Source organism: Alternaria arbusti (assembly GCF_024043155.1).
Source record: "Alternaria arbusti strain BMP 1465 chromosome Unknown scaffold_2, whole genome shotgun sequence".
Taxonomy (NCBI): domain Eukaryota; kingdom Fungi; phylum Ascomycota; class Dothideomycetes; order Pleosporales; family Pleosporaceae; genus Alternaria; species Alternaria arbusti.
Window position 1 is genome coordinate 834,278 of NW_026249942.1, and position 20,761 is coordinate 855,038.

Here is a 20,761-nt window from a genome sequence, read left to right on the forward strand (position 1 = left end):
CCAAATAAAGTATAATTTGTGGCTTCGAGCTTCGACCACCTGAAAAGCATCTCACGCTCGCTGAGTGTTCGTATAATAGAAGCCAATGTTTCGTAGGCACATGCAACCGAGCGAGGGGCCTGGGTTAAAAAGCTTGTCGGGTGATCTTCCGTTCAAAGTAGCTAGGTATCCTTACTCTAGACCTGCTTGAGCTCAGCCTTTCATTGCGCCATGCTCTCCAGACCAGGTCTGGGGGTGTTGTAGTTTGCGACTGCTCCAACTTAACGTAGTGTCCAAGATCGCACAAAAGCCATAGTTTGTGGTTGAGCCCGGCATTCGGATCTCACTAGCATTGCCCAGGACTTGGAAAGAGCGAAAGCGCGTATATAGAAAAGATGATCGCCAGGTTTAATATGGTATCATCAGGACACTGCCTCTTCTTGATCTTCCAGCGCCATTCATCATGCGCACCTCATTGTCACTCGTTACTTTGTTAGTTTCTCTGGTCTCTGCGGTACCAGTTGCAGAGCACGAAAAGAGACAGAATGCTGAATTCGACTATGTCATTATCGGTGTAAGTTGTCGCTCATCTAGCTTGAGCCAGCCTGTAAAGAGATGGTTGCGCTAACACGTAGTAAAGGGTGGTACCGCGGGTCTTACACTTGCGAATCGGTTGTCTGAAGACAGCACCATGAAGGTCGCTGTCATTGAGGCCGGTGCTCTCTATCAGATCGCGAACCCGCTTTTGTCGTCGACTCCAGCTGGAGATGTTCTGTGGTCGGGCTCCAGCCCATTAGATCAGAACCTTCTCGTGGACTGGAACTTCATTACCGCCCCTCAAGCCGGCGCGAATGGTAGGCGAATCAAGTACGCGCGAGGAAAGTGCCTGGGTGGAAGCTCGGCTCGAAACTTCATGATCTACCAGCGAGGCGATCGCGGCTCGTACCAGCGCTGGGCAGACGAAGTCGGAGACGACTCGTACACTTTCGACAACCTGATGCCGTATTTCAAGAAGTCCATCAAGTTTACACCACCCAACACCAAGCTTCGTGCAAGCAATGGCTCGGCCGAATACGTCGCGAGTGCCTTCGGTGCCAGCGGCGGGCCTCTCGATGTCTCCTACGCGAACTACGCTGGACCTTTCTCAAGCTACATGGAAGGAGGCATGAACGGCATTGGAATCCAGACTAGGCCTGACTTCAACTCGGGAGAACTCATGGGAGCTCAGTATTGTAGCTCGACGATCACGCCCGGCAACCAGAAGCGCGCGTCAAGCCAAACAACATTTCTTGAGGCTGCGAAGAGTCGTCCTAACCTCAAGGTGTATACTCTGACTCGCGCTGAGAAGATCATCTTCAATAGCGAGAAGCGTGCCACTGGTGTCCAGTTACCGCTTGGAATCGTCCTTACCGCAAAGCGTGAAGTGATCCTTTCGGCCGGTGCTTTCCAGTCTCCTCAGCTGCTTATGGTCTCTGGAGTTGGGCCTGCTGCACAGCTCAAGAAGTTCAACATTCCCGTCCTTGCTGACCGCCGGGGTGTTGGTCAGAATATGCAAGATCACATTTTCTTCGGCCCAACCTACCGCTACAAAGTCCAGACGCTCACGAAACTCGCCAATGACCTTCTTTATGTCGGCGCTCAATTTGCATTCGATTATGGCCTGCTCAAGAAGGGTCCTCTTACCAACCCCGTCTGCGACTTTCTAGCCTGGGAAAAGGCTCCTCGCAACCTTATCTCTTCAGAAGCTGCCGCAGCGCTGGACCAGTTCCCTGCATCCTGGCCCGAGATCGAATACCTCTCTGCACCCGGCTATATTGGCGATTTCTCCAATCTCTTCGCAAGCCAGCCCAAGGACGGCTACCAATACGCGTCCATTCTCGGCGCTCTTGTTGCTCCCCTCTCCCGTGGCTCAGTGACCATCACAAGCCCTAGCACAGCTCAGCTCCCTTCGATCGACCCGGGCTGGTTGACCGACCCCACTGATCAAGCCCTTGCAGTTGCCGCCTACAAGCGCATGCGTCAAGCATTTGCTACAGACGCCATGAAGGCTGGTCTTGCGGATACAAAAGAATACTTCCCTGGACCTAAGGTTGAGACTGAGGAGCAAATCCTTAACACCGTTCGCGATACCGTAAGTCTACCAAGTTTACCGAACCTGCATGTACTAACGATAGCAGTTGATGACTGTGTGGCACGCTTCTTGCACGTGCAAGATGGGAAAGATTGACGACCCAGATGCAGTCGTGGATAGCAAGGCGAAGGTTATTGGTGTGACCGGTTTGAGGGTTGTCGATGCTAGTTCATTCGCACTATTGCCTCCCGGGCATCCACAGGTATGTCATCTTATTCCGCCTCATTCGTGCATCACTGACTTTCCACCAGAGTACGATATACGCGTTGGCAGAGAAGATTGCCGACGACATCAAGCGCAGCCGGTAGGTCGCGCGCGCAGAAGCCGTACTAGACAACTCCATCGTGTTAATTGAGAGATTCAACCCCAAGTGTAACATATCGTCCACTATCATTACTTCTCACTGTAAAGTCACCTTTTCTGCAAGTTCGGGCAGCGTTGCAGCAACAACGTCCATCTTGCCAAACACATCGTCTAATGCCTCCTTCTCCAACACCGAGCAATACGCTGTCTTGAACCCTGCCCTACCCGCTGCGCTTACATCCCAACCGTGTGCAGCCGCAAACCAAAGATCACTAGCTTTGCTGTCAACACCAATCTTTTCTATCAGCTTCTCGTACGCCTTGAGATCCGGTTTTCCCACACCAACGTTGTCACACGTCACAATATGGTTGTTGTCGATGTCAATGTTGCCTCTTTCGAAGTAGCCCATAACTCTTGGACGGTCGCCACTAGTGAACGCCCAGACTGTCCAGCCAGCCTTCTTCATTATGTCCACACATTCCTTTGCACCTGGTCAGACTTCGCACTTCCTATACTCTTGCATGAAATATTTCACATCTTCCTCGGTCGCGACGCTGCGCGGCTCTGCTACGCCAGCAAAATGCAGGATGCGGAAGAAGATGGATTCGAAGACCTTCGCGAAAGGTACGTAAGAGCCCGAAATCGAGAGGTAGGTGTACTCACGCTCCGCGCTCTCTAACCAAGCGAAACCAAGGAGACGTGCGGAGATGTTGCTGGCCTGAAGTTTGGGGCCCAGGCGTTGGTCGATGACGGCATAGAAATGCTCGTGCGACACAAGCGTGCCGACTATATCGAAAACAATGTGCTTCGCTCCGGGCATGATTCTCAACGCCGCTGGTGAGGATAGTTTGGTCGTGATATCTTGCTGATTCGTTGATTTCACATCGCGATGAGGCTGTTCATGCAAGGCGCGTCAAACATGCCCCGCGTGCCATCAGGGTGTTTGCCCAGGTGGGCTACGGTGCGATTACGTCATCACATAACGTGAAGTGTCCCATACTTGGGAACGCACACATGGCATTCTGCGTGTCACTAGGAAAATAATATCGGCATCTCATCATTTCTCCATGATGACTACATGTAATTGTATGACGCCGGAAAGAGCTCCGCAGAGATGGGTGCATCGTAACGGTTGACTCCGTCCCGTGAAATGGAGCTCTCGTCATAGAATATCGGTGCCTTCATCTTTAGTCAAAGAACCGTCACCATACTAATCACTCAACTTCTTCATGCGCTATCATCAGCTCATCTGAACCATCATTGTTATCGCATCGTTCGCAGCCCAAGCGGCTATCTCAAGTAGCACCAATGCATCCGATTGGTCGGCGCACAATCTTTCCCAATTAGGACCGAAACACCGTGCGATATCAAACGTCCGTTAACGGCGATGCAGATCTGGCATGCGACGCGCAGATGTGTTCATGTGGGGAAGAGGAAGGATAGAGATACTGATACGTCATGCTAAAGGAAGAAACACACAGGGTCAAAGCTATACCCGCAAATGCGTGTCACCAAAAAGAGCCAAAGACGTTGTGTAGCAAAGGCATAAAGATGGATTCTACATAGAGAAAGGGAGGGAATAGATGCGCTATGGAAATCATCGCTAAGAGTCATTACAAAGAATGCTGTCAAACAACAAACCCCAGAGTACGAGTTCAAAGCCTCAAGTACTCATAACACCCAAACACCAAGGCCATGCATCGTGAATAGTGATAGTCAAGACTTTGCTTACCAAGCAAGGTCGCTCTTCTCGTTGTCATTGCCACAAGCAAGACCCTCGCAGAAGTCCTCCATCTCTTTGCTGATGGCCGAGGCACCAGTGGGCTCGAGTTGCTGCTTAGCAGGCCAGATCTTCTGACCGGCCTTCTTCTCCTTCGCGCCGTGCTCCATGACGATCTCGCGACATCGCTTCTGGAAGAAGAGTGGGCCCTTCTCCATGTGTGGGTGCAGCTCACCGTTGACAAAGATGCCAGCCTCGATGTTCTTCTGCGCACGCTCACATAGAACCTTGTCCTCGCCCATGACGCGCTTGTAGGTGTCGCTAATGAGGTTGAAGTCCTCATCGTTCGAGTGCTTGTTGCGCCAGACCTCGTAGTACATGACTGACTCGGTAGGTGACTTGGGCATGAACTTCTGCATGAAGAGGAAGTGTTTTGTGACGGTGAAGGAGGCGTTGGGGAAGCAGTACGTGGAGCAGATCTCTTGGCCGAGGTCCTTGCGGTCTTGAGGGGTCTTGGGGTCGTGCTGGATGTGGTCGGCCGAGCAGTAGACGTCGTAGCTCTCGAGGTCGATCAAACCTGTTGTGAGATCGGGGTGCGTGCTCTTGCAGTGGTAGCACTCGTTGAAGTTGTCGGCGAGAATCTTCCAGTTGAATGGACCGTCGAGGTTCCAGGTGTGGTCAAACTCGTAGTCGTCAAAGTTGAACTGACCGAAGCGCGCCTGTTCGTCGACGTGGTCGAACTGTGACTCCCATGATACCTCGGGCTCCTTCTTCGCATCCATGTTGATCCAGACAAAGCCGTTGCGGTCGATGCGTGTGTGAATGGGGAAGAGACCGTTCTTGGCCTTCTCGAAGTTCTGGAGCTCTTGGTAGCCCGGCGCCTTCGCGAGCTTGCCGTTGAGGCCATACGACCAGCCGTGGTACTTGCAGGAGAAGATCTTGGCATTGCCACCATCCTTCTCGACTACGGGATACGCGCGGTGTCGGCATACGTTATGAAATGCGTTGATCTCACCGGACCGGTCCTTGGAAACGACGATGTCGTAGTTGGCGACGTTGTAGCGAAGGAAGTCGCCCGGGTTGGCGAGTCGCGACTTGTGGGTAAGAATGAGCCATCTTCGGGTGAAGATAGCGCGTCGCTCGAGTTGGTACATCTCTTCAGAGGTATACCAGTTGGCGGGGAGGGCCCGTACGGGCTGGTTCTCTGGTGGAGCCTGGGCGGCGGCTGAGCCGCCAAAGCCAAGGTAGCTCAGGAGTGACCCGACCATTGTGAAGGATGCGTGTTGAAATGTAGTGTTATGCTTGTAGTAGGATAGTGGAGTACTAAAGGTAATTGGAAGCGACCACAATTGTGTGTGGGGCAAGTCTGATAGAGAGGATGGACGTCAGGTTGAGGATGTCGCAGGCGTTATTATACCCTCTTCTCGAGGTTTTTAACTCCTCACTCTTATCAAGTAAGACAAACAACTAAGTCCCCATGGGGTTATGGCTTCCATTCGCGCCCGAGGAGCGATAACCAGTGGGACGTGGGAACGTAATTCGGCTGCAGGTGACCGTCAAGCGCCACACAGCCTGACTATTTTTGACGTCTCTCCGTTACCGCACGTTCTGCCATCGTGATCAATTCAACATTCTAGAATGCTGTGCTAGAGCTCAACGGCGTCATATGACTGGGCAGCGTCGTATTACCCCAGAGTAGTTTCATTGACTGTGCATACAATGCAGGAGAAAATCATGGTGACTGAACGTATAGACCATTCTCGTCATTGCCCCTCATGTTGGCACGGACTTGAATGGATCTGATTTCCAAATGCGGACAACGGACGCCAGCCCAAGGCGCGATCAGACTGCGACCACCAAGTTCTGGCGGGACTATTACGGTCGCATTATCCAAGTGCTATCGCGCTCTTATCGAAAATCTTCACTGAAGATGTTGATCGCAGCTGTTATCGTCGAGATATCGAGATAGCGATGCTATCTTGATGAGCTGTCCGGCTTGGATGTAGTACCGCAGCTGATAACGTCTGCTGGACTACAGCCCATGATACTCTGATCGAGGGTGTAGAGCGAACGTCGGAGCACACGCACCGTTGAGCGCGTTGTCATTGAGTGCGAATGACGCCACGCGAGTCGCGCAACGCATACGACAGCAAAGCGTCACTGGTCTCGGTGGAAGCGCCCTTGTTCGTGGATGGTTACCACAGCAGCTCGCGTGTCACTACCCCTCCTGACGATATGGAGAGTAATCGGGAGGGTTTGGGTGCTTTTGGCAATCGCAGTCGTGAATTTGCCGGCTGGTGCTGACAGCGCAGCAAGGTGTTACGTTGGGCCTGCCCTAACACTGTAGGTGTCTGGGTGATTTGGCGATATAAGCTGTCGCTTGTCTCGCAGAATCGACTCATCGATGAACGCAACCAGAGACAACTTCAAAGTGAGTCCATTGCGAAGATTGCTCAGGGCGCGACTCAGTGATCGAAGGCATGCGATGTGGGTGACACCACACGGGTCGGCATCATGGGCCAGATCGGTCTGCCTTTCTGCACGTGGTCCTGTGCGGTTGCCGATTAAAAGGGGTTTGTGCTCTCGAGAAGCCCCGTAGGATCGAGGCTGGGTCCGGGAGGGTTGTTGTCGCATGGTTTTTGTTGCCACGCTTTCAAGGCCTAGTGTCTTTCACACCGGCTTTGTGGGTCGCGACGGGTTGGCGCAAGGTTTGATGGCGGAAAGTCACTCTCAATGTTGAAGCAACGCTTATCCTTGTTACAATGATATATTGTAGCGAGCAAGATCGGTGAATCTTTGCGGCACGACAGCCGCATTAGGTTCGATTGACGGGAAAAGCATGCTAAGCTCTCCATACTATGCATACTTACCTGAGATCCAGGTCTGATATCAGATGAGACGAATTTTGGGTTGGAGTAAAGATCGTGAAAAAAACGGGATGGTGTTGCGCACACGCGAGGCGGGGTTGTTGCAGGCTATTGTAGTCCCGAGTCGATTTGCCTCCATGCGTCCGCACCATAATCACTAATCCCAAAATGGACATCAGGACCCTACATCCACGACTGGCATCTTCCCCACCAATGTCGTAAGTATCGCATGCGGGGCGGTGGGCTGCTTCCGTGCATCACGCTGCCGTTGGCCACTCCATGGGAATTATTTTGCCAATTGAAGTTTGCGCTGCGCTTAGTTTCGGCTCCTATGATGGCAGAGCGTAGTGAAATGGTCCGTTATCGCGAGTGCAAGCAGCTTTAAGAGGAGTTCGTCCTACAGCCTTGGGCAACCAACTGTCCAATTCCATACTTTTCAACTCTTTTGCAATGGCGACCTCCCAGCGCGTTGTCATTATCGGCGCCGGCGTTGTCGGCACTAACCTCGCTGACGAGCTGGTTTCACGAGGATGGAACAACATCACCGTCGTTGAGCAGGGTCCATTGAGCATGCCCGGTGGCTCAACATCGCATGCGCCCGGTCTAGTCTTCCAGACCAATCCCTCCAAAACGATGACCTTACTCGCGAAGTACACAGTCGAAAAGCTGCAAGCGCTCGAGAAAGACGGTCAAAACTGCTTCAACCAATTGGGTGGCTTGGAAGTTGCGACAACTCCAGAACGACTGGAGGAGCTCAAGCGCAAACACGGATATGCGCAATCATGGGGTATCGAGGCAAACTTGATCAGTCCCGATGAATGTCTCGAGAGGTACCCTCTCCTTAACAAGGACATGGTGCTAGGTGGTCTTCACATTCCAAGCGACGGCCTAGCACTAGCAGCTCGTGCGACACAGATCCTCATCGAAAACACGCGCAACGCCGGCGTCAAGTACCTCGAGCACACCGTCGTTACCGGAATCGAACAAGCGGACGGCCGTGTCACCGGTGTGACGACCAACAACGGTTCTGTACCAGCGGATATAGTTGTATCGTGTGCTGGCTTCTGGGGCGTAGAGATTGGAGCTATGATTGGGCTGAAGGTTCCTCTCCTTCCTCTAGGGCACCAGTACGCGAAGACTACAGCTGTCCCCGGTCTCGAGAACCGCGAAGTCAACAAGAAGATCAACGCCATGAACGCCGAGCTGCCGATCCTACGACACCAGGACCAAGACTTATACTACCGAGAACATGGCGAACAGTTTGGTATTGGGTACTATGGCCACCGTCCGATGCCCGTCAAGGCTTCAGACTTGGGCGTGACACCCAAACATGTCGATGAGAAGCACATGCCTTCTCGTTTGGACTTCACACCCGAAGACTTTGAGCCTGCCTGGAAGGCCACCAAAGAGCTGCTTCCAGTACTGCGCAACACTGAGATCGCAGATGGTTTCAACGGTATCTTCTCTTTCACGCCAGACGGTGGATCCGTCGTTGGACAAGCTCCCAATCTCGACAACTTCTGGGTCGCCGAAGCCGTGTGGGTGACACACTCGGCCGGTGTAGCTCGAGCTGTAGCAGAGACCCTTACAGAGGGCCGTTCAACTATCGACATTGCTGAGTGTGAGTTGACACGATTCGAGGAAGTCCAGCTGAGCCCGGAATACGTCAGCGAAACCTCGCAACAGAACTTCGTCGAGATTTACGACATCATCCACCCTCTCGCGCCGAAAGAGAACCCTCGCAACCTTCGTGTCAGCCCCTTCTACGCACGACAACAGGAACAAGGCGCCTTCTTCTTGGAGGTAGGAGGCTGGGAGCGTCCACACTGGTACGAAGCGAACGCAGGCTTGGTCAACACCCTCCCGGAAGAGTGGAAGCCTGTTGATCGGGACGCCTGGTCGTCCAAGTTCTACTCACCGATTGCCGCGGCGGAGGCCTGGAAGACACGAAATGCAGTAGCGTTGTACGACATGACAACCTTCCACAGGTTCGAGGTGTCAGGTCCTGGTGCCGTCCACTTGCTCCAGAGGTTGACGACCAGTGACGTTTCTAAGCAACCCGGCGCCATCACCCATACATTACTCGTCAACGGCCACGGTGGCGTACTGAGCGACATTTTCGTTTCGAGAATCGAGGAGGACCTTTTCCAAGTAGGTGCAAACACAGCGACCGATCTTGCCTACCTCACGCGCGAAGCTCGCCGTCAACACAAGCACACATCCGGTCAGTGGGCTCAGGTGCGAGACATCACTGGAAGCATATGTTGCCTTGGTCTTTGGGGTCCCCGCGCACGCGACGTCATTCGCATGGTGAGCTCCGATGACTACAGCAACAAAGGCTTGCCATACATGGGTGTGAAGAAGACAAGCATAGCTGGAGTTCCCGTCACCATGTTCCGAAAGTCGTTCGTCGGAGAGTTTGGTTGGGAGATTCAGACCACACCTGAGTATGGCCAGCGACTTTGGGACATATTGTGGGAGTCGGGCAAGCCCCACGGTCTAGTCGCTGCTGGTCGCGCTGCCTTCAACGGACTGCGAATCGAGAAGGGCATCCGAGCCTCGGGTTCCGACATGACCTCCGAGCACAACCCTTGGGAGGCCGGCGTGACGTACGCGATCCAGATGGACAAGAAGGCGGACTATGTTGGCAAGGCTGCGCTGGCGCAGCTTTCGAGGAAGGCAGCGTCTAAGCGACTTCGATGCTTGACGGTCGACGACGGTCGTTCGGTGGTTCTGGGCAAGGAGCCTGTCTTCGTGGAAGGTCAAAGAGCCGGCTATGTTACCAGCGCCGCTTTCGGCTACACGGTACGCAAGCCTGTCGCGTACGCATGGCTACCCAGCACTGTGAGTGAAGGGAAGACCGTGGAGATTGAGTACTTTGGCAAGAAGATCAAGGCCACAGTGACTCGCGATCCATTGCACGATCCTCAGGAGCAGCGCTTGAGGGATGAAGGATCATCGGAGAAGCCGGAGCTGCAGAAGAGGCTGAAGGCGCTGCTGTAGTTGGGACGTTGTAATGTTGGACGATTGTTATGACTGTACATGAGCATCGGAATGGCGTGGCTGGGTTTGATTTAGGTGTTTGTCAGGCGTATGGGTACCATTAGTTCCATGGTAGACACTGTATTGAAAGATCTCCTCGTTGAAACGCGTCGTGCCTGATCGCTTGTTGTGATAAAGAATATGTGCCGCATGCCGCGCCATTTAGGATGCATCGTGTCTTTGAGGCGAACGCGTCCGGCAAAGCTCGACGCGTTTCGAAGTGGGCCGCTTCTCACGTGATGGTGTCTTATCGATAAGGAGCGATAACGTCATCATCACCTCGGCCTTCGCGGAGCTCCATGGCCTCCTCAACTCTCCGCCAATTTCTGTTCGGTGTCTTCCTCATGAGCGTGTTTACTGCAACCATCAAACGATACTCGCTAGCATCAATCTCCCGCACTTTAACCAAGGTAAGCGCGAGCAATTGCTTCCACAATCTCGAATCGGAAGTTGACGCCAAGCAGCCATCGTCTCCAGCTGCACGCGCCATGCATATCCAATCAATCCCCATGTGTACGAGCACCCTGATGGAGCATCTCGAGCCATCAGACACACTCTAACTCACTAATCAGGGGAGGGTTCGGGCAACAACTATGCCTACCTGGTCTCAGACGACAAGACTAAAGAAGCCGTTATCATCGACCCTGCCAACCCTCCAGAGTACGTCGGAGACATAGGGAAGAAGGTGCCTAGCTGACTCCACTGTAGAGTCCTACCCGTATTGCGGGAACAGACTACCACCGGAGGTCTCAAGCTGACCAAGATCATCAACACTCACCAGTAGGGCAACCGCGCTACACAATGCGACTTCGCTGACGTGTCGGATAGCCATGGAGACCATGCAGGAGGCAACGTGGATACAGTAAGTTTAGGAAGAAGCAAGCAGGGTGGAAGTTCATCAGCTAACCGTCCTCCCAGATCAAGGCATTCGGCCTACCTGTAATTGGCGGTCGTGACTGCGACAAGGTCTCCGAAACCCCCAGCCACAACAGTACCTTCAAGATCGGTTCCATCAACGTTAAAGCGCTCCACACACCATGCCATACACAGGACAGCATATGCTTTTACTTCGAAGACGGCAACGACCGCGCCGTTTTTACCGGAGATACACTGTTCATCGGCGGTTGCGGGCGATTCTTCGAAGGCACTCCAGAACAGATGCACAAGGCTCTGAATGAGACCCTAGCGGCTCTTCCAGATGATACAAAGGTCTACCCTGGGCATGAGTACACGAAGGGCAATGTCAAGTTTGCCAAGAGTGTGCTGAACAATGATGCCATCAAGAAGCTCGACACATTCTCACAAGAGAACAAGCAGACGCAGGGTAAGTTCACGATTGGCGACGAGAAGAAGCACAACGTCTTCATGCGCGTCGACGATCCCGAACTCCAGAAGGTTACTGGCAAGACCCAGCCAATCGATGTCATGGGAGCGCTGCGAGCCATGAAGGACAAGTCATAAGACGGAATATTGGCACAAATAAAATGGCATCATAGCATCCTGCTATGCTGCTTGGACTAGATGCTTACCTGTAGAATATCTCCGTGAATGATTCACGTTCATCTGTGCTTGTTTAGATGGAAAGCCAACAGCGCCAGTAGCAAAAGAAGTATAACTGCGGGGAAATTCTGTTAACAAACTATGAGTGCAGATTCGGCCTCATGTCTCTGGGATTTGATGAGACCAGTGATGGGGCGCCTGAGGGCCGATGTTCGCGAGGGATGCAGTACTTGACTCACAAGCGATGACTGGACTTGCGGTTCGTAATATTTAAGAACACCATTGTTCCATCCGAAAGCGCAAAACAACTTCAAAGCATCTTCTTCGGCTATTGACTATACCTTTTTTTGTCTTGCGAACAACGAATTTCTAAGAACATAAATATTGATCTTCATGACTGCCAGCGGTATCACCATGAAGGCGCTCAACCAACGTATGAGACCGGACCAGCAGGAGACGCTACCACCCCACAAGTACTACGAGAACCGCTATACCTTAGTACAGAGTCTGCGTCAGAACACATGTGCGAATGGCATTTACTCTTCCTTCGTTCCCAATCTCCTGGACCTTGGCGCGTTCCGCGCTCGACACGAATCTATAGCGACGGGCCACCAGCTCGAAGACGTAGAGTATACAATACGTGGCCGCATCGTCACTATTCGTAGTGCAGGAGAGCGTCTGCGCTTCTATGAAGTTCAGGTGGGCGAAGACAAGATACAGGTCGTGTGTCAGGTGACTGAACGAGATGACATCGAAGCATACAAGCAGCAACACGAACACCTCGCGAGAGGCGACCAAATCGGTGTGATCGGGCACCCAGGGCGAACAGCACCACGAAACCGACCCGTAGGCGAGCTCTCGCTCTTCGCGCACAAGGTCATCTTGCTAGCACCCAGCCTGCACATGCTGCCCAAGACGCTCACTGACGCCGAAACGCGACACCGCGACCGACCCCTCGACTTCATTACGAATCGACGCAGCCGCGACATGCTGCGCACCTGGGACGCAATGGAAGTCTATATCACCACGTTCCTGCGCAGTCGCGGCTACATCTCAGTCGTAACACCAATCCTCTGCCAGCAAGCCGGCGGTGCAGCAGCCAAGCCCTTCATCACCCACCACAACGATCTCAAGCGAGACATGTACCTCCGGACTGCTACTGAGCTCCATCTCAAGCCCTTAGTCGTTGGCGGCATTGATCGCGTGTTCGAAATCGGACGTGTGTTTCGCAATGAAGATATGGATCTGACTCACAATCCTGAGTTTACAAGCTGCGAGTTCTATCAGGCAGATGCTGATTATGAGGTGATGATGCAGTTGACGCAGGAGATGATTTCTGGTTTGGTAAAGGAGGTGACTGGGTCGTATTTGACCAGGTTCAAGAGTCAGACTGGTGACGAGTGCGAGATCAATTGGGAGGGGCCGTGGGAGCGTATCGATATGATTCCAGCTCTAGAAGCTGCATGTGCTGTCAGCTTTCCTCCTCCATCTGAATTTCATACGGAGGACAGTCGGCAATTCCTTCTCGGCCTCTTGGATGACCGCAACATCGTTTGCTCACCTCCGCATACGAACGCCCGTCTGCTCGACAAGCTCGTCGGGGTCTACATCGAATCGCGCATTACGAACCCCACGTACATCATACACCACCCGAAGCTCATGTCTCCACTAGCCAAGACGCATCGCGCAATCCCTGGCCTCACAGAACGCGCTGAAGCCTTTGTCTGCGGCCAGGAGATTTGCAACCTGTATTCCGAACTCAACGATCCGTTCGAGCAGCGCGAGCGCTTCTTAGAGCAAGCGCGGCAGAAGGCTCAAGGCGACGACGAAGCGCAGGGCATTGATGAGGAATTCATCAAGGCGCTGGAGTATGGGATGCCGCCCACGGCTGGGTGCGGGCCTGGGCTTGATCGCATCTTGATGTTCTTGACGAACAACTACTCAATCAAGGAAGTTTTGGCGTTTTCCATGATGAGGGAGGAAATGAAGAGGGGTGGAGGTGGGCCTGCGAATACTCAGATTGATCAGGTGGTTGAGAAGGGAGAGCGGGTTCGGGCGCTGAGGGCGCAAATGGCAGCGCTTGAAGCCGAGATCGCGGGGCTGTCCATCGAGAATTCAGAATGAGGTTTTGTGGCTAGGTAGTGAAATTCAGCATTTACTCCCTCGGGATCGATGAGATAGGACTAGAAGTGAAGAAAATCATTGGCGTGAGATGTTGATTCCTTCGTAACACCATACCTCGTATGCTATCTTACTCGTAGAAATTCCAATAATACCGGCACTGTGAATACCTCCGAGATCGCGAATCCCCTGACACACCTATCAATGAAATCCTACCAACCCGAAGCTTGACGAACGCCCCTCTTAGTAGGCATCGTCTCCTGCTCTTCAGTTCCTGAAAGTCCAATGTTAGCACTTGCTCTAGGAAGTACCCTGAATACAAAAAGAAAACGCTGGACAGGATTATATGTTCGTACTCAGTCGGTGGACCACGGGGACCGAGCTTGGTGGCAAGCTGCCGTATTCGGTGATGACCATGTTGATGTACTGTGCGGGCGTAACGTCGTAGAGGACCTGGAGATGATGCAGGTTCTTTGCATCGTCAATCCATTTGAGAACGTCTGTGGTATCGGCAGGTGCCTCTTCCGATGACGACTTGTCGTCGCTCTTCGAAGCCGTAAACCGTGACTTGAGAGGAAGGAGCTCGCGGCGCTCAGCCTCAGAGAGGATTTCCTCGGCAGGGGCGACTTCATTTCCGACGATGGAGTCCAGCGCCACTTTCTCGGTGAACTTCACTGATTGGCAGAGTACGATGACGGGCAACGAGTGAGAGTAGGCAAGCATGGAGACCAGAGCTGTGCCAACGCGCGAGTAGAGGCGACCGTTCGACATCATCGCGTGGGCACCCAGGAAGACCTTCGTCGCGTCCTTAACAGCGTGCGAAGCTCCTGTGATGAGATAGTAGCGTACTGAGATGCCGTGGTTTGCGAGTTTTCGAGCTAGCTGCTTGCCCTCGAATAATGGCTTTGAGTCCACGACGATGACTGAGAAGGGTTTGCCGGACTGGTGAGCATGTATGATGGTCTGTTCGACTATCGAAGATGCCGCGTAAATCAGAATGACATCGCCAGCTTGGATCTTGGTAGCTGCCAGGTCACGGATGAGTCGGTCAGCAGCTGTAACACGTTCGCGGATGAATATGTCGATTTCTTCGATGAGGTCTCGCTTCGCCTCATTCTCCGGAGTTGAAGGATCTATCTTAATGATGACTGGAAGATGTCAGTATCTCTTCCGACGTTCTCTAGAAACCCCGACGCTCAGTTAAGTCATGTCTGCTCTATCAGTTCAATGTGAAATTCCCACTTACTATCCTTGAGCCATCGGATGGCGTTTCCCATACTGATGCTGAGCGGTCGACAGCTCTTCAGGAACTCGATCTGAGGACCAAGGTGATGGCTGGTCAAATGTCGGGCCAAACTGTTTCCTGGGGGTGTTTGATAGGCCTCGATCACTGTCTTGAACACCAAGAGCATGGCCACCATGCGTGCCGTACTACCACAGATGGCGTAGCTGCTATACTGTAGGCCCAGCGCGAGAACCGCAGGATGTACATCTTTGGACGCGCCGACAAGAGATTGTTGCTTTGGCTGGCTGTAGAGATGACCAAAAAACAGACCAGTCTGTTTTGGTTCTTTCCCCTTCTTCGTCTTTCTCTCTGAGTCTTTCACGATTGGTGCGTTGGCTTGCGATGATTGCCGCCATGGTGGCTGTGGTCTTGACTTGTCGTCTTTTGGTGTCTGCTTCGATTCTTTTTGCTGTTTCTGGTTTTCCTTTGGAGGTCCTTGCTGCTGGTTTGGCATACCAGACGCAGCCTTGGCTTGGGCTCGCTTTGCTTGCTTCTCAGCCGCCTTTTGCTTTTTCAACTCCGCTGGTGAGAGCTTTTTGGGCCCGTCTGTGGCATCGCCGTTTGGTGTTGCAGGTGCGCCTTCTTGAGGTGGTACTACTGCCGCAGCGGGTGCTGGCGCTGGCTCTGCAGCGGTTGTCTCAGACATGGCGGTGCGACTCTTCTCTTCTTGTCGTCCTTTTAGAATTGGAATGTGGCCAGTCAGGTGTGGAACGATCAGGCGTGGTGGGGCAAAATCAAGTGTCGCGGCGTGAAGTTGGTCCCAAATCCAGTATCTCCAAGCCTGCAGGTTTTCTTGGATTGGTTTTATTAGGTGGAGTAGTGCAGTGCGTGTATGGTCCAGTGTCGCTGGGCAGGTGGAAATTTGATAGAGACGCGTGAATTGAGTCAGAAGTTTGGTCGCCGCTTCTGGTTAGCGCAAAAACGGAAATGTCCCGCAATGATCCCCGCGCTCCCTGCGTCATTGGGCAGGCATCCATCGCGCCTTCTCCAACAGCGCAAACATCTTGTTTACGCACACGTCGTCATTGCCAGCTGGAGCAGGCTCCATTACTTCACACTCGAACAACGACCCCTCTTTATATATTCCTCTACTATACATTCGACCCGCCGAAAAAGGTGTCTAGACGCCTCGCAACCCCAAAATGGCCGACACCATCAACTCCATCACCGACCTCCCCCTCGACATCCTCGTACTCGTATTCCCATACCTCGATGCCAAGAGCTTCCTCGGCCTCTGCAGCACGTGCAAAGCCTTCCAGCAACCGTCAATCCGATTAGACCCAGCGTACTGGAGTTATCTCGCTCGAACGACCTTCCGCGTACCGAACCAGCCAGTCGTACAACATGACGGCGACCGCTGGCAGAAGATGTATCGCCGCATGCTCACCCAGAGCCGCGTATACACATGGGGTCATAACTCGCACAACCGCTTGGGGCATGCTTCAGACCCGGAGGACCACGCACATGGTCGGACGCCTCGAATGAGAGGGATGAGAGCTGGGATGATGCGACCAGGCAGGCGCATGTACAACGCCCATCAAGCTTTTCCGACGGAGATGGACAAGACACGAGAACTAGGAGTCATTGCCGACATGCAATGTGGTGGCTGGTCCACGACTTTGCTCACCTCTAAAGGTACCCTCTACACTGCTGGCGCCCTTGATGGCCAGAGGATACTCATTGCTAGCGGGTCTCTGCAACCACTCCGCTTCCCAGAAGGCTATCCCTCAAATACCTCCGAGGCCCAATACGAAGAGCCGTCTGTCGCCATCCGGCAGTTCTCCTCCGGCCGTGCACACATACTTGGACTCTCCGACAGCGGCCGAATCTGGTCGTGGTACGATGTCAAGAAGCCTGCGCTCCAAGTCAAGTTCGCTACTCTGCAGCTGAACGAACCCTCCTTGAACGAGAAGTCGAACGCGACCTCCAACTTCGGACAAGTAAAGCAAGTGGTAGCAGGATGGAGCCGCAGCTCGGCCTATGTTCATGGCGTTGGCATCGTCGTCTGGGACCCCGTTGAGCGAGACCATGGCGATGAAGGTACAGACACTATGCTTGTCCTGGAACATGCCGAAGTTCCCAAGACCGGCTACCAGCATGTCAAGGGCAACCGCGATTCAGATGAGCAGAGAGTTCTGCGTCAAGAGGTTGGAGCAGTACTGAACTACGTTATCCTGGAGCACTTTGTGCTGTTCAGCACAGACCTGGGTAAGGTGTTCTGTGGACGATTCGAGGAAAAGAATCGTGTCGAGGATATTGTTGAGCTCCAAACTCTGCGTCACGACCAGGGAGCTCCTCTTGACGTTCAGGGCTCTTTCCGCAACTTTGCCATCTTCAGGGACGATGAAGTAATTACCGGCGACCAGAACTATCTCGAATCATGTTGGAGCAATCGTCACAGTCCAGGGGATGTGCAGGGGCTGAAGAAAATTCCAGCCTTGCAGAACAGTAACGTCATCTCGATTGCTTTCGGTGACTATCACTATCTGGCACTCCACTCGGATGGCAAGATAACTTCATACGGTACCGAGAACTCAGCCTGTGGCGCACTGGGGTTAGGCTCGAACGGTGATAACCTAGTCGGGAACGCACGAGGTATCGTGTATGACCGGTTCAATGGCAACGGACAACTTGTCCCTCACGCCTACACACGCGGTCGTCAGATCTGGTTCGATGCGAGGAAAAACGAATGGCTCAAGCAAGCGGTTCATGATGAAGCACACGCAGAAGAGAGCCAAGAGCGCAGGGAGATGTTCAGGACCGACCCCAACGTCCAAGGCGAGGTCAGTGAGTGGTTCGAGCAGGAAGGAAGAGCCTGGGATCAGGACCGTGGTGAAGACGGCCTTGGTGCCTATTTCGCTCTTCGGGTGAGTGCTGCAGGATGGCACTCGGGCGCTTTGGTTCTGGTCAACGAAGAGTTGGCCCAGAAGGAGCCCACATACAACCGCGAGGATGTACATTTCCCCAGACTCAAGCTCTCTGATGGCAGAGAGATGCCCGGTCAGAAGGATTTTGACGAGTGGAGAGAGGGCCGGCCCACGCCAACCTAGGAAAAGACTGGACAGCCTGGAGCCTACGTTGACGTTGGATTACCTACTTTGCAAGGTTTTAGCTTAATGTAGCCTGCAGACCTGTTCGGGTTTTTTTCTTGTATGAGGTGGGCCCAAGCTTCAGCTCAACACATAGGCTGGAGGACTCAGCGCTACTCAGGAGGCCTGCCATCAGTTTTACAAATACTACATGCTCCTATCGCATCTTCCCCAAGTAACCCACTATCTTGGCAGAGATCTGCGCGTTACCGTTCAGGCTGGCAAAAGTCCTTCTGATGCCTGCAGTTACTGCCGACGTGGTGGTAACGTACCATGCAGTCTTTCCGCGAATGAACGAGGCGGTAGCTGACCGGTCGGAAGCGGGGTGCACGTTGTGTGATGTGTTGCTCAGCCTCGAGTAACCCCACAATCTGCGCGATCATCCTACACCCGCCTGACAAGTTCATCAAACTACAACTTTGTTACTTCCGATATGGCGTCTACTGCCTCTTGTTTCTTCGATCTTCTACTCGTCGTTCTGAAACTACTGGAGAAAACGTGTCTGTTGCTCAAACTCACTGTTGGGACTTTCCTGCGTCGTTTGACTGGCCGACATGATGCAGAACCCGTTCATATTCCTAGCCTGGCCTCTGTCACTTTCAACGAGCTTTGTGCAACCTGTCAGGGTATCGTCGATATCATCAGCCATCCGGGATGGCATAAAGATCTTGTCCATCACGAATCACTTGCATCTCTGGAGAACTCTTCCGAGCAGTTCTGCGGGATATGTTCGGAAACTCTCGGATACATACAAAGAGAGCTCGCTGATTACTCGGGGACATTGTTCCCAATCAAATGCGAGTCTGATACTTCGTCAGCAAGCTGGCAAAGCTCTTTCGAGTGGATGTTGACGTCGGATGGTGTGAACAACTTTAGTCTGGGTTTCACATTTGAGGTCATTGAGACGCTTCGAAGTAAGCATTGGCTAGAAGCATCTATCAATTGGATTGATTACTCACTTTCACACACAGGCGAACACGCGGCGTACACACCCGCTTCGTCAACATCTTCTCCCGAGAGTTGGAATTTGATCGATCGCTGGGTGGGTGAGTGTACTCAAAATCGTGTTCGGTGCAACGCAACTATTCCCGAACGCTGGTTCCCGTCGCGGGTGCTGGATGTCGGCATTTCTGATGAAGATCTCATACGATTAGTGCATCGTAATGACGTCCTTTCTGGACAGCCTTACGCGACACTCTCTCATTGCTGGGGAAAAGACCATCTTATGCCTATCATGATGGTATCGAATATACATTACTTTCAGGAAGGCGTCAATTCGTCATACTTCACGACAACGTTCTTGGATGCGTTTAGCATCACTCGAAAATTGGGCCTTCGTTATCTCTGGATAGATGCTTTTTGCATCATACAGGACGACGTGAGCGATTGGATCGATGAAGCCAGTCTAATGAGCCTCGTGTATAGGTATTGCTTCCTCAATATAGCTGCCACTGGGTCACAGAACTCCGCCGAAGGTTGCTTCTGGGACAGAAACCCACGAGCTGTACTACCAACTGAGTTATATATATCCTGGATTGGTTGCAAAGAGGATGCAATAAAGAGATACCTAGTTGTATGCGAACCTGATGTGTGGGCTCAGAAGCTCACACGTGAACCGCTAAATCAGCGTGCCTGGGTACTCCAGGAGCGTATCCTTTCGCCACGTGTTCTTCAGTTCGGCCGAGGGCAACTTTTCTGGGAGTGCAGGCAATTTGTTGCCTGCGAGACGTACCACCAAGGTCTACCCAGTAGTGTGCGTGGACACACGTCTATCGACATAAAAAAACTACAACTCGGCGACGAGACAAGAGATGACCGTTGGCCAGCAAAATACATTTCGCAGGTTCCATCGGGAATCAGCTCTATAAGGAGACTCTTGAACGCCATCAGAGCAACGTTTGGGCCTGTTTCCATTCAGCAAGTTACGATGCACGCTGCTATGAAGTCTGCGTCCGTTTTTCAGGATTGGGATGCGATTGTTGAATTGTATACCACGTCCAGCATCACCTTTGATCGTGACAAACTACCAGCTCTGGCAGGTATTGCAAGCAGTGTGTCCGTCGTTGAACCGGGCGCACCTGGGGACGGCTATCTCGCAGGCCTGTGGCAGTCCTCTTTGCCTGCATACTTCCTATGGAAAACTACGAAAAACGAATTATCGGGCGCCTTACCGACGCGTCCATCCCCAGAACGATTCATCGCGCCGACATGGTCCTGGGCCTCAGTCAAAGGCAAGATCTCACTTGCATCTTGTCAACACAACTACAACTCTGACGACTACCTAACGGTCCTCCAGAAGGCTGTAGTGACTGACCTTGACGGTTATCGCTTCGGTCAAGTGAGTAATGGGTACGTCAAACTTCTTGGCCCGTTAGCCTCGGTATGTTGGACAGTCAATCACAACAGTCAATTCTCACTTGAGCTCAAAACCGGCAAGATAACCCAGGTCTTCCCACAAAAATCCGGCAGCCATATTCCGGTATCAGTCACACCAGACAGTTCGTCTGGTTCTGAAATCTTTTTTGACACAGCAGTAGACGGCACGCCATCTCGAGGAAGGTGGGAATGTATCGATATCATTTCAGAGGACCAAGTACTCACGCTCCTGCCCGTCGTTGGGGTCAAGAAGAGACTTGCGCACGAAAGCGAAACAGTCATTGGATTGGTATTGATACCAGCCAGACATGGGACGGGGAAATACGAAAGAGTCGGCATGTTCTATAC

General features: G+C 52.7%; 8 protein-coding genes across 8 annotated transcripts; 5 read left to right on the top strand and 3 right to left on the bottom strand.

Annotated features, from left to right (window-relative positions):
- Positions 1-670: 670 nt before the first annotated feature.
- Positions 671-2,418, top strand: J4E86_001840 (uncharacterized protein; the record flags this gene model as incomplete). Its single annotated transcript, XM_051442403.1, has 3 exons — positions 671-2,110; positions 2,157-2,312; positions 2,362-2,418. 3 exons carry the CDS (start codon positions 671-673, stop codon positions 2,416-2,418), a joined length of 1,653 nt encoding a protein of 550 aa, XP_051305991.1.
- A 92-nt stretch (positions 2,419-2,510) lies between these two features.
- Positions 2,511-3,233, bottom strand: J4E86_001841 (uncharacterized protein; the record flags this gene model as incomplete). The annotated part of the gene is given in 2 exon segments (XM_051442404.1): positions 2,511-2,894; positions 2,913-3,233. 2 exon segments carry the CDS (start codon positions 3,231-3,233, stop codon positions 2,511-2,513), a joined length of 705 nt encoding a protein of 234 aa, XP_051305992.1.
- Positions 3,234-4,141: 908 nt separating this feature from the next.
- Positions 4,142-5,401, bottom strand: J4E86_001842 (uncharacterized protein; the record flags this gene model as incomplete). The annotated part of the gene is made up of 1 exon (XM_051442405.1): positions 4,142-5,401. The coding sequence occupies one exon, from the start codon at positions 5,399-5,401 to the stop codon at positions 4,142-4,144; it is 1,260 nt and encodes a 419-aa protein (XP_051305993.1).
- A 2,049-nt stretch (positions 5,402-7,450) lies between these two features.
- Positions 7,451-10,003, top strand: J4E86_001843 (uncharacterized protein; the record flags this gene model as incomplete). Its single annotated transcript, XM_051442406.1, has 1 exon — positions 7,451-10,003. The coding sequence occupies one exon, from the start codon at positions 7,451-7,453 to the stop codon at positions 10,001-10,003; it is 2,553 nt and encodes an 850-aa protein (XP_051305994.1).
- A 527-nt stretch (positions 10,004-10,530) lies between these two features.
- J4E86_001844 (uncharacterized protein) lies at positions 10,531-11,503 on the top strand (the record flags this gene model as incomplete). The annotated part of the gene is made up of 5 exons (XM_051442407.1): positions 10,531-10,555; positions 10,615-10,702; positions 10,751-10,822; positions 10,871-10,904; positions 10,961-11,503. The coding sequence occupies 5 exons, from the start codon at positions 10,531-10,533 to the stop codon at positions 11,501-11,503; spliced, it is 762 nt and encodes a 253-aa protein (XP_051305995.1).
- Positions 11,504-11,935: 432 nt separating this feature from the next.
- Positions 11,936-13,666, top strand: J4E86_001845 (uncharacterized protein; the record flags this gene model as incomplete). The annotated part of the gene is made up of 1 exon (XM_051442408.1): positions 11,936-13,666. The coding sequence occupies one exon, from the start codon at positions 11,936-11,938 to the stop codon at positions 13,664-13,666; it is 1,731 nt and encodes a 576-aa protein (XP_051305996.1).
- A 339-nt stretch (positions 13,667-14,005) lies between these two features.
- Positions 14,006-15,594, bottom strand: J4E86_001846 (uncharacterized protein; the record flags this gene model as incomplete). The annotated part of the gene is made up of 2 exons (XM_051442409.1): positions 14,006-14,811; positions 14,910-15,594. The coding sequence occupies 2 exons, from the start codon at positions 15,592-15,594 to the stop codon at positions 14,006-14,008; spliced, it is 1,491 nt and encodes a 496-aa protein (XP_051305997.1).
- Positions 15,595-16,090: 496 nt separating this feature from the next.
- On the top strand, positions 16,091-17,998 carry J4E86_001847 (uncharacterized protein; the record flags this gene model as incomplete). Its single annotated transcript, XM_051442410.1, has 1 exon — positions 16,091-17,998. The coding sequence occupies one exon, from the start codon at positions 16,091-16,093 to the stop codon at positions 17,996-17,998; it is 1,908 nt and encodes a 635-aa protein (XP_051305998.1).
- Positions 17,999-20,761: the final 2,763 nt, after the last annotated feature.